The sequence below is a fragment of the Leguminivora glycinivorella genome, chromosome 1 (assembly GCF_023078275.1).
Source record: "Leguminivora glycinivorella isolate SPB_JAAS2020 chromosome 1, LegGlyc_1.1, whole genome shotgun sequence".
Taxonomy (NCBI): domain Eukaryota; kingdom Metazoa; phylum Arthropoda; class Insecta; order Lepidoptera; family Tortricidae; genus Leguminivora; species Leguminivora glycinivorella.
The window spans coordinates 8,867,661-8,881,006 of record NC_062971.1 but is presented as its reverse complement, the minus strand read 5'-3'; the positions used below and the strand labels follow the sequence as shown (position 1 = coordinate 8,881,006).

General features: G+C 43.9%; 1 protein-coding gene across 1 annotated transcript; it reads left to right on the top strand.

Annotated features, from left to right (window-relative positions):
• Window positions 1-2,836: 2,836 nt before the first annotated feature.
• On the top strand, window positions 2,837-4,687 carry LOC125233753. The gene has a single exon (XM_048139832.1). The coding sequence runs from the start codon at window positions 2,837-2,839 to the stop codon at window positions 4,685-4,687; it is 1,851 nt and encodes a 616-aa protein (XP_047995789.1).
• The last annotated feature ends 8,659 nt before the right edge of the window (window positions 4,688-13,346 follow it).

Genomic DNA, 13,346 nt, shown 5'->3' with positions numbered 1-13,346 from the left:
CTATTTATTATCAAGTGTCCAGGGTTCTGCATATAATCTGATTAAGAGTTTCCCTCTGTCAGGGGATAACTATGGGTGCGCTTATGAGACACTGTCCAACTATTATGACCGGAAGAGGCAAATAGCTGCCATGTATTATGAAAAGTTGTTGCACTGCGAGCCGGTTAGGAATAAAACGGATTTGGAAAGAGTCGTCATAAACTTTAATGAGAACTTGAGTATTCTATCGAAATTTAACCTCCCAGACAAAAACTTTATGCTATACTACCTGCTGTGGTCAAAGTTAGATGTCGCCACGCGTGAGGCATTTGAGTTGCAGCTTGCGTCTAACAATGACATCCCGAAGTTCGAAGAGTTAAAGGGTTTTATTGAAAAGCGGAGTAGGGCTCTGGAGAACTCGAACCTTAGTGGTAGGCTTCAGCTTCCCGAATGTTAAACCGCAAGCTAAGGGGAAAGTTGCGCTTGTTGTCGCTACTCCATCAACATTAAAATGCATTTGTTGTACGGGGCAGCATAGCCTCGATAAATGTGGCAAGTTCCTTAACTTGAGTGACGAGGCTCGGTTTAGCTTCATAAAGGAGAAGGGCCTGTGCATCTTATGCTTTTCCGATTCACATAGGGTGAAAACGTGTCAGGCTAGTCGCTGTAGGGTGTGCAACCGTTCACATCATGAACTGTTGCACTTCACAAAAAAGATTGAAGCGCCAGCAAAGGCTGTCGATGCCCCACCTAGTACTAGCAGTAATAGCAACAGTAATAATACTGTCTTGACTGCAACGGCAGGAGACAATACCATTTTCTTTGCAACTGCCAAAGTGTTAATTCGGGACAGTTCTGGTATCTTTCGACCGGTGCGTGTACTGCTGGATGGGGCTAGTGCATGCAATTTTATGTCAAGAGCATGCGCAGAAAGGCTGGGCTTCGCAACAACTGGCCAACATACGGTATTTGGTATCGGCAACCTGCCTTGTCAAACTTTCGGATCACTAACATGTGAAATAAAACCACTAGGGAACAATCCCTCTTCTTCGAGTATTAAACTTGACTCTCTCGTGTTGTCGCCTGTATGTGCTGATCAACCTCCACAGCCTGTCGATTCGTCGGGGTGGTTGCACATCAGGAATTTGTCGCTGGCTGATCCTGACTTCGCCAAGCTCGCCCCGGTGGACCTGTTGCTTAACGCCCAGGTCTTTGTATCATCATTGTTACCTGGTATACGGCATGGGGGCCTGGACAGCCTACCTTGTTGAAAACTATCTACGGATGGGTCGTTATGGGTGAGTGTGATGGGACTCAACTCACCACCAGTGCTCTGGTATCCTATCGTAACAATAATAAACATTGTTTTTTCGTGTCGAGTCCGTCGCAGATTCTGTCGCTTGATGACTCTATTAAGAAATTCTGGGAGTTGGAAAGCGTCAGTCCTCCAGCTAAACCTTTCGTCTCTGAGGAGGACCAACGCTGCGAAGACTACTTTCGTACAAAATATTATCGGAACGAAGAAGGCAGGTATGTAGTCCCTTTACCGTTTGTCGACCCTGCGAACAAACCTACCTTCCTTAACTCTCGCGAAATAGCTCTTAAACGCTTCGTGTCGCTAGAACGCAAATTGAGCTCTAACCCCGAATTCAGAAGGGCTTATGTGGAATTCATGGATGACTATGAGTCTCGCGGCCATCTGGAGTCAGTAGAACCTCCTTCTACCAGTGAAGGCCATTTCTACTACATTCCTCACCATGGAATTCTGCGCGATTCTGTCACAACGCCTCTTCGCGTGGTTTTTGACGCAAGTGCCAAGGACGCCAACGGGTTGTCCTTAAATAATAGTCTCCTCGCTGGGCCCAAGCTTTAGACCAACATCTTCGACCTGCTTATACGTTTTCGCTGGCACGCCGTGGTCTTCACAGGCGACGTGAAGCAGATGTATAGACAGATTCTGGTTCCTGAAGAAGATGCTGAGTTTCAACGCATCTTATGGTGACCCTCTGCTGTCGGTCCTGTCCGCGACTACCGCCTGAAAACGGTAACCTACGGGGTCTCTGCCGCACCATTCCAAGCTCTCCGCACAATGGCTCAGCTTGCCAGTGATGCTGCATCCGAATACCCAGGAGGCTCAGCCGTTCTCGCTCGTGACATCTACGTCGACGACGTCGTCACTGGCGCGGACTCTGTCGAACGGGCGCGTTCACTCCAGACTGAACTTACGAACATTTTGTCGTCGGGAGGTTTCCACCTGAGGAAGTGGACCTCCAATAGTAGTGAGTTCCTGGAGAATCTCCCGTCTACCGACTTGTACTCGGAGGACTTCAAAAACTTCGAAGAAATTAGTGACATTTCTCTCAAAATATTGGGCTTGCTTTGGCAACCTCAATCGGATTCTTTTCGCTTCCGTGTTGCATCAACTCCGGACGGCCGATGTACCAAGCGCACCATTCTGTCGGAGATAGCTAGGATCTTCGATCCACTGGGTTTTCTTTCGCCCGTAACGTTCCTAGCCAAGTATCTGATGCAGCTACTTTGGGTTTCTGGCGTGTCTTGGGACGGAGATGTCCCGGAAAGCATCAGGGTAGAATGGCACGAGTTCAAGACACAGCTATCGTCATGAAGCGCTGTATCTGTGCCTCGCCGTTTAATTGGAGAATTCGACATACTACACCTCCATGGATTTTGTGACGCCTCAGAACGTGGCTTCTGTGCCGTCGTCTACTGTCGCACAGTGGATGCGACCGGTAAGGTCAACGTCCAGCTGGTTTGCGCAAAATCTAAGGTTGCGCCCCTGCGTAAGTTAACAGTGCCGTGACTTGAATTGCTTGCAGCGGTACTACTGTCAGACTTGATGGCTTCGGTCGTGGAAGCTTTGAAGCCTTTTCACTCAGTCGGCCAGGTGTTCGCTTGGTCGGATTCAAGCGTGACGTTGACATGGATCAAGTCTTGTCCATCCAGATGGAAGACGTTTGTGGCCAACCGGGTCAGTCATATACAGGACATCATCCCTCCCGAATCATGGCATCACGTCAGAACTACCGACAACCCAGCGGACTGCGGATCGCGGGGTTTACTTCCCCACGATTTGGTCAACCAAACCTGTTGGTGGAACGGGCCAGTTTGGCTCAGCCGTCCTGCTGAAAGCTGGCCTAAGTCGGCGCTAGAGCCAGAGAGGGATATTCTCCATGACGAGGAGAGGATTACGGTTCTCGTAGTGTCTAACGACAGCTCACTACTTGAGTCCTTGATGGAGCGGTTCTCGTCGCTACGGACGCTTCAACGTATCATAGCGTATTGTCGCCGCTTCGCAAATAATGCGAAGAACCAAAAGGTGCCCAGCAAATTGTTGAGCGGGCCTCTAACACCTCCCGAGATCCAGCAAGGACTCTTGGTTCTCGTGCGTTGCGTGCAACAGCATAGCTTCGCGGAGGAAGCGGAGAAAATTTCGAATAACCTATCGAACTCTCTTCCTAAAGCTTTTAGAAAATTGGCCCCATTCATGGATGACGCGGGTCTCCTTAGGGTGGGCGGCCGCTTGTCCCGAGCTTCTCTCGATTTCGACGTGAAGCATCCATTGCTTCTACCTCGCGACCATCGTTTGACCTTTCTTCTTATAGACGAATATCACAAGCGGTTCATGCACCCAGGGGTTCAAACCCTCCACAATCTGCTAGCGCAACACTTTTGGATTATGAGTCCAAAACGAGCTATTTATGCGGTCGTATCGAAGTGTTTGAGGTGCTTTCGGGTACGCCCACTGGGTGCCCCGGCGCCGTTCATGGGGGATCTGCCTTCCTATCGAATAAACCAGCTTAAGGCTTTCTCTAGCGCAGCGGTCGACTTTGGAGGGCCTTTTGACATCGCCCTCGGCCGTGGACGCGGTCGCAATAATAAGACTTATAAGGGCTACGTCTGCGTCTTTGTCTGCACTGCGACAAAGGCGGTCCACATCGAGCTCGCCACGGAATTGTCATCAGACGCATTCTTGGCCGCACTTCGGCGGTTTGTGTCGCGTCGTGGTCGATGCTGTCGTCTAGTGTCCGACCAAGGGAAAAACTTCGTCGGTGCAAGCAACATCCTCCAACGGCTAGTGAAGGACGCTGCTACACACGATGGCATCAGGTTTGAATTCAACCCGCCGGGTAGCCCACACTTCTCAGGCCTTGCTGAAGCTGGGATCAAGGCGGTGAAAACACACTTGTCGCGTGTCATCGGCAATCAGCGGCTGACCTATGAGGAATTCTCGACGGTCTTGAGCCAAGTTGAAGCTCTGCTCAACTCAAGGCCACTCACTCCTCTCAGCTCTGATCCAAACGACCTATCAGCTCTGACTCCAGGTCACTTCCTCACCACGGAACCCTTGTCGATAGTGCCCGAGGAAGACCTGTCAGACGTTCGTGTCGGCCCTCTCCAACGCTGGAAGTTGCTACAGAAGATGCACCAGGACTTCTGGAGCAAGTGGTCGAAGGAGTATATGCATACTCTCCAGCAGAGGATGAAGTGGCACTACAAACATCCTAACGTCCAAGTCGGCACGCTCGTGCTCGTTGTAAACGAGCAAACGAGTCCAATGAAGTGGCCCTTGGGCCGCATCATTGACACACACCCCGGATCTGACGGGATCTGTCGTGTGGTCACTGTGCGCACTGCCACAGGACTGTACAAGCGGCCTGTGGTCAAGTTGTGCCCAATACCGCTGTGACCTTTATAGGTCACTAAACTTGTGTCGTCCATTTTCGTTTAGTTTTAAGTTTTTTGTCGTTTATTTCGGCTTGGTAAAAATACAATGCATTTTGGTGGGCGGAATGTTCAGCTTTGACCTTGCATTTTCATTTTATAGGATTATTTTGCATTTATCGTGGCAACACTAACATTTTTTGAATCGCTGTCAGTTGAAAACTGACAGTCAGTTTGTCACCGAACGACTACCAGTGCACATCTCTCGCTATCGCTTTCGTTACTAACTCTCGCGCCGTTCAGTAAAAGTGCTACTGCCAAACATTTAAACTAGCTAGAATCAGTGTAGTGTATCAGGAGAGGCCCGGAGACCGTCGAGCGGCAGAATCGAGGGCTAAGTTGAACGACTAGAGGTAACGGTTCTTAGCCTACTTTCTAGCGAGCGACAAAGGACAGCCAGAATCCAGCCCGAGGTCTTCAACGGTGACCAGCGATTCAGTCCCATCATCGGCGCGTCGAAAGGTAATCTTCGTGTTACACTATTTCACACTTAGTTCATCCATTTAGTAACACCATTTTCATAATATAACGCAACTTTCTTGCCCAACTGACTCCCTAAATCTTGACTCCCTGTCGCCCCCCAATTTCTCGAATTTTCCTACAGTCCACTCTATCGTTATTAAACAATTCTATATTTCTGACGATCTTAATATGTACTCATTTTTATATTCGTTTGTAATAAAAACATGTAATACTTATTAAGAAATAAATGAATCTGTATCTGAATCTGAATCTGAATCTGAATCAGTGACAGTGCACCCGAGGTATTTGAACTTCGAAACGCCCTTGTACGCGTTTTCGCCCACACGTAGGTTCTGCCTCTGGGCGCGACTGTCCCTGAACCGCTTCATATGGAGGTATTCCGTTTTCTCATGGTTGATTCTGAGACCCACTTTTGCTGCTTCTTGCTCCAAAATCCTTGCCGATAATGCCATCTCTTCACGGTTTTCCCCTAGCAAGGCCAGGTCATCCGCGTACCCTATCAGTCTATGCCTTCCATTCAGGTTTACTCCAACCTCAAGTGATACCAGTTTTCGAACCACATGTTCCAGGACCAAATTGAAAAGCATAGGAGACAGGGCATCGCCTTGTTTTAGACCGGTACTAATACTAGTAGAACTAATACTAGTACATAATTATAATATATGTTTAAATTTGTAATTAAAGCTTAATTAGTAATACCAAGCTGATGATACTATTAAACATCAAGGTACCATACTTATATATAATTAATTGTAAAATGTCAGTCGATATTCGAAATAATTGTAGAGTAAAAAAGAAATAAAAATTAGTAATTAAAAAAGGAATAATTAATATCGTCAATTTGGTATCTTATTAGAAAACTACAGTCTTGTATATGTCACAGTAAAATTGTAAAAACCGTTAATTTATAATTTCACTAGCGAGATTATGAAGTAACGAAATATCGTGAATCGTAACGTACAGTTCACAATTTGATGGATTATTTTTACGTTAGATTATAATCTAACGAAGCGAAACCGTCATATTGTAAACTGTCATGGCGTCGGAACGAAGCTAGTGCTCTGATTGGTCGGTTTTATAGTAGATCGTTCTGTGGCCATAGAGTGACTGACACAAACAGACACTGCAATCACAGATGTCAATTAAAAATCTCGTTAAACTTTTATCATCAAAATTCGATATATTGTTTAAGGAAATGGTCGAACTCGCCAAATAAAGAAAATTGTCAGTTACTTTGCTTGTTATGTGGCGGCTTAGTTGGTATATTTCTTGTGATTTAATATTCAATTTTCAAAAAAATAAAACCGTTAGTTTATAATCTTACTAGTGAGATTATAAACTGACGAGTTATGGTAAACCGTAACGTTCACAATTTAACGGATTATTTTTCGTTAGATTATAATCTAACGGAGAGAAACCGTCAAATTGTAAACTGTCATAAGTATGCGTCAGGAGCTAGCGCTCTGAATGCTCAGTTTTTTGCTAGATCGTTCTGTGCCCATAGAGTACCTACCATAAATAGACACTACAATCACAGATGTCAATTAATGTATTAAAATAGTACATTACGATACAAGTGCGTAAAAAAGGAAGTTAGAAACGAGTGGCGATAAATTAATGTTTTAAATCGACACGCCACGATACGAGTTACAAATTTCCTTTTCGCACGTGTATCGTACGACGTTTTTAGGTACAGATGGCCCTCCAAAGTTTCGTCCTGACATATGATAATGAACCACTTCTCGCACTAGTGCGTAAAATAAGCACCATCTGTACTGAAATAGTACATTTTGTTATAAGTGCGAGAAGTATGTCATTACCTCATGAGTCCCGAGACATTTTGCCACGAGCGGGACGCGAGTGGCAAAACTCGAGACGAGTGAAGAATGACATTCTCGCACGTGTGACGAACGACACACACCGTACACCGTACCGTGTGTGTAAAAAAAAAAAAAAAATAAAAAAAAAAGTGTTTCCGGTAACACTCAAAACCTCAGACACCCCAACTGATTTTTATTTTTTTAAACTCATCTAGAGTATTCATCTTTTAATTTTCTGTACAGCTCTACTTGACTTTTAGCTCTACACTCAATAAAATAATTGCTAACTTCCACCATAAACCATAAAACTATTTATTTATGTACGTTACTGCAACGACATAAGGTTTACCAATAGACAGCTAAGATGTCACTGTAAAACACTTTAAAGCTTTGTCACAGTAAACTTCAAATTGGACAGGTAATCGCAGTAAGCAAATTTAAACCCAATATTCAAATGACAAGGTTGTAATTAGGTACGAGTTCAATTTGTTATGACTTATGATAAACATTAAGATTAAACTGACAAACAACGTCAAACTCGTAGCGGAAAAAATAATCGTTCAAGTAACCAGCCAGTATTAATACCCCTAAATACTGAAAAAAGTAAACAACCTCTAGCAGTGCGATATACACAATGTTGTCTTACGAGTACAATAGAATAGGCACGTAAAAAATAACTAATAATACGAATTTAAATAAAAATAATACCCCCATCAAGATATAGCTCAATCGATTCTACTCTCGATTCTGAACAAACTGTTTTCAGGTTTTTAGTGTTAAGTGAAACACGGTGTATACCTACATTTTAATTCAATCGATTCATTTATGCGTCGAAGTATTGCAAATAACATAAAATAATTATGACAAATCGCGTAACATATTAAGGTTTTTGAACGTGCTTGCTTTAAGTTGGTGACCCTGGGCGCACACGGAGGCGACAGTTGCACGGCGACATTTTTTGTCTCTGTCTTGGACGCATATAGTAACGACAGAGACAAAAGATGTCGCCGTGCAACTGTCGCCTCCGTGTGCGCCCAGCCTAAGACGCCACTACTTTAAATGACAGACGACGCGTTTCGTTCCATTTCACGTTCTGTTTACACGACTCATTCTGAGCCACTTTTTCAAAGTATAATCCATTTTATAACTTATGTTTAATATGACTAAAAGTAAACAATTACATTTATGAAATATCAATGTTTTAAACATTAATCACTTCATAGTAAGTTTATAGTTTTTTTGCCGTCTTAGTAAAATAGACTAATATTAAAACAGCTCGGTATGTAGTCGTAAAATGGAACGCATACTTTTTACGCATGAGTGCGTAAAATACAACTTCTCGCAAGCTAAACAAACAAAAAACGGGCACTTTTTGAGCTACTGTATTAAAAAGTATATTTCAGTACACATGGTGCAGTTTTATGGCACTAGTGCGAAATGTGGTTAATTATGTGCCCATATCGAAACTTTAAAGGGCCATATGTATAGACTGAAAAACGTCGAACGATACAAGTGCAAAATAGAGGAAGTTTGAAACGAGTGTCGATAAACCAAAACACGACTGAAAGAAGAGTAATGTACTAATAATAGACATGTGATTGTAGTGTCCATTTATGTTAGGTACTACTATGGGCCCAGAACGATCTAACAAAAAACAGACCATTCAGGGCACTAGCTCCTGACGCATATTATGACAGTTTACAATTTGACGGTTTCTCTCCGTTAGATTATAATCTAACGAAAAATAATCCGTTAAATTGTGAACGTTACGGTTCACCATAACTCGTCAGTTTATAATCTCACTAGTAAGATTATAAACTAACTTTTTTTTTTGGAAAAGTAAATATTAAATCACAAGAAATATACCAATTAAACCGCCACATAACAAGCAAAGTAACTGACAATTTTGTTTATTTGGCGAGTTCGACCATTTCCTTAAACAAAATATCGAATTTTGATGATAAAAGTTTAATGTGGTTTTTGATAGACATCTGTGATAGCAGTGTCTATTGGTGTCAGTCACTCTATGGCCACAGAACGATCTACTATAAAACCGACCAATCAGAGCGCTAGCTTCGTTCCGACGCCATGACAGTTTACAATTTGACGGTTTCGCTTCGTTAGATTATAATCTAACGTAAAAATAATCCGTCAAATTGTGAACTGTACGTTACGGATCACAATATTTCGTTAGTTCATAATCTCGCTAGTGAAATTATAAACTAACGGTGTTTACAATTTTACGGTGACATATATACACATTACACAGTCAAAAATTCAATTCAATAGATAATTAATTTATTAGCGAACTAGTGTTTACTTACAACTATAATCTATTATTAACAGCTGTCGGCTATGAATTCATTATTTATTCAATTTGTATTTTTTAAATAAAATATCAATATTGTTTATAACCAAAAATATGTAATTTAGATAATCTCTATGCACAAATTTACCTATGGCAATATATAAAATTCAAATTATGACAACTTTAATCTTTCAAAATACTCATCGCCTAGCAACTGAAAACACGCTGTAAAAAACGCTCTTTGTCGTAAATATTTTTAATGAGTTCCAAAATCTCCTTTTAATGAGTTCCAAATTCTCGCTTATGGCCTAAACTAATCTACAAAGGCTACAGCCGACCTACTGCTGGGAAATTCTATCTGCGCATACCGCAGCCCGAGTAATCGGGCTCTTATATCTGCGGCGCCGGCTTGACAGACGTCATGTCAGTTTAAGAAAACATGAAAAAATCATAACAATGTTTACAAGAAAGAAAGTGTCCCAAAATACAATTCTTACAGTGGTCATGATGCCCATGTCTTCCAGTGATACATGATTGTGAAAAGAGCATGAGGAATAATTGACTCAAGTCCTTCTCCAGTAGGAGTCGCCGTTGTTTGACCCATTTTTTTATACTCGTTTTGGTTTTTACTCTCGTATTATACATTTTTATTTTCTCCTTCTTCAAAAAAAACAAAAACTATGTAGAAAATACATTCAGTGCAGTGCCGCTTTTATGTATATTTTTATTTCTTATTGTATTTTAAGTGTAGTATTAGTGCATTAGTTAGTTTATATGCTCCCTAGTCCTCTGTCACAAGCTCCTTCTACATCTTCTCTCCAAAATAGACCCAGCACTGCCACCAACAATGTCACCGGAGATCTCTTACCATGCCCCCACTGCCCACCACAGTCCAGGCTTTACAAAGGCCGCCGAGGCCTCAACAACCACATTACCCGCACTCACAGAACCCAGTCACAAACACACCAACAGCCGCAACGTATAATTGCAGCGCCTGGGCGCTGTACTTATCCGTTGCCCACACACACCAGAACTGACAACACTTTCGATAATTTACCGACTTGGCTCGCTTCGCAACGGAATGCAACTCCTATCGTAAAAAGAATTCCTAAAGGAGCTCGCATATCCGTTGCGAACGCCCTAAGGCAAACTATATCAAAGACAGTGAGTGAAAACACAGTTGATAGTTGGTCTCAATTATTTTCGTTCTCATACAATATATTACACGCCAGTGAAACTAATAATAATGTATCACTTACCCAAAAAATTAAATTGTTTAAATCCTGCAAACCAAGTCTCACCCCCTCGGCCGCAGCTAAAACGCAACTCGAAAGAGGATACAAAACTATTTCATACAGTCGAGCAAAAAGTAATGGATGGCGATATTAAGGTGCCGCCACATTGCTTTTCTCCAGTGATGTTGTTGCACCAGACACCCCTGATACAGTTTCAGCATTAATATCCAAACATCCACCTCCAGCAACATCTCTCAATTTGCCTGTTCCCCCAGATTCAGAAGCGCCAAACCTGGAGGCGACTAAAAAGGATGTGCTAGCTGCTGTAATGTCTTTCAAGAATGGCTCCGCCGGTGGCCTCGACGGCCTCTCTCCACAACATTTTAAAGACCTGTTATGCGGCGCCACTGGTGACGCCGGCGACCAGCTCTTGGAGGACATTACGCAGCTGGTAAACCTAATGCTATCTGGAAAAGTATGCACTGAGGTTTTAGCTATTTTATATGGAGCCAGCCTATGTGCCCTAAAGAAAAAAGACGGAGGCATACGACCTATCGCAGTAGGCCTCACAATTAGGCGCATATGTTCGAAAATCTGTTGTAAATACATATATTCTAAATTGACAAAAAAATTTCAGCCACTGCAACTCGGTTTCGGCAGCAAAGGCGGCTGTGAAGCTGCAGTTCATGCTGCACGCGCCTTTGCTGGAAACGATAATTGTGAGGTGTTGCTGAAGGTGGATGTCAAGGACGCTTTTAATTCCTTAGATAGAGGGGTTCTTCTCAAACAAGTTCAAGAAGCTACACCCATGATCTATAAATATCTGTGGCAGTGCTACCATCAGCCCTCGCACTTAGTATTCAAGTCCCATCGCTTATCATCTGCGGTTGGGTGCCAGCAGGGTGATCCTCTTGGACCAGCCATTTTCAGTCTCGCCATCCACCCAACCATCTCAAATCTAAATTCAAAATTCAACTCATGGTATCTCGACGATGGGACCCTAGGAGGAGATTGGAAAACAGTTTTGGACGACCTGCGAACGCTTACAGATTCTTTTACCTCGTTAGGTCTTGAGCTAAATTTCTCCAAATGCGAGTTATTTATCAACAGACCCTTCCCATCGAACGAAATTCAAAATTTAATATCCTATTTTAATGCCCTGGCCCCTAACATTAAAATAATAGACAAAACATCTTTGAGACTCCTAGGTGCTCCCATCTTCCCTGAATCAATTCCACAACTCATTGATGAACATCTCAACATTCATAAAGCTTATTCGGACCGCCTTCTAAAAATCAGTGCACACATGGCATTAACCATCATTAAGTTTTGCCTCTTTGTTCCGAACTTCACTTACATACTCAGGTGTAGTCCTGTTTGGAAACATCCTCACCTCATCGAACCACTGGACTCCATTTTGAAAACCACCCTTTCATCCATATTAAACATTCACCTAGACAACCGCGCCTGGACCCAGGCCTCTCTGCCAATTCGCCACGGCGGTCTGGGTATACGCCAAGTTGTCAGTGTCGCCCTCCCTGCGTTTTTGGCCTCGTTTCACAGCACACAAGATCTCGCTGACAAGATTTTTTGCTCATCCTCTGCCAGCGAGCGTATTACCACACTGAACGAGGCCAAAGACACATGGTTGCAGTCTTGCCCGGGTAGCCCGCTTCCGATTTCCCTTAAGTCGCAAAGGCAATGGGACGAGCCGCTCTGCAAGGCAACGATAACTCAACTTATTGAATCTGCCCAGAGTTCAGCAGAGCGCGCTCGTTTGTTGGCCGTCGCAGAACCGGAAGCGGGTTATTGGCTCCGCGCATTACCATCAGCCAAAATCGGAACCCTGCTGGACAAAACCACCCTAACCCTGGCTACCTCTTTGCGTCTGGGCACCAAAACAAATGAGCCCCATCGATGCCGCTGCGGTGCTATGGTGACCGAACTGGGCCACCACGGTTTATCCTGTCCAAGAAGCGCAGGTCGCATCTCCCGCCATGCGTCCTTGAATGATGTCATCAAGAGGGCGCTCGCCTCCGTTAGCGTGCCGGCTATCCTTGAGCCGAACGGTATCGCACGCGACGATGGCAAGCGCCCCGATGGGATGACACTCATTCCGTGGATGCAAGGGAGGACGCTTGTGTGGGACGCCACCTGTGTTGACACGCTCGCGCCGTCCCACCTACAGGCGACCTCCGTCAAGGCGGGAGCTGCGGCCACAACGGCAGAACAAAATAAGCGGCGCAAATATGCTGTCCTCGGCGAGGGCTATATATTTGCGCCGTTCGGCGTCGAAACTCTAGGACCGTGGGGGCCCAGCGCGAACTTTTTAAAGAGATATCCCAGCGCCTCGTGGATGCCTCAGGTGACCAGAGAGCTGGCAGCTACTTCGGCCAGAGATTAAGTCTGGCCATCCAAAGAGGTAACGCTGCCAGCCTTCTGGGCACCACAACATATAGTGACGACTTGGGGAGCATTTTTTATTTATAAGTTAATTTTAAGTTTGTACATAGTTTAGTTTAGTTAATGTATTTTCTTTAGTGTACGTATATATTTCAATTTGTTTTTTGTTTTTATATTTCATTTTGTTTCGTTAAATAAATAAGATATGTAGAAGTAAGTAGGGTCCGAAACACCACGCTGCGCTCTAAGACTCAAATAATAGACGTAGCTCAAAAAGCGGCTAAGCTAAAATGGGACTGGGCTGGCCACGTCTGCCGAATGCCGGACGACTTGTGGGCCAAGATAACCACGGAATGGGAGCCCCACGAGTCAAAC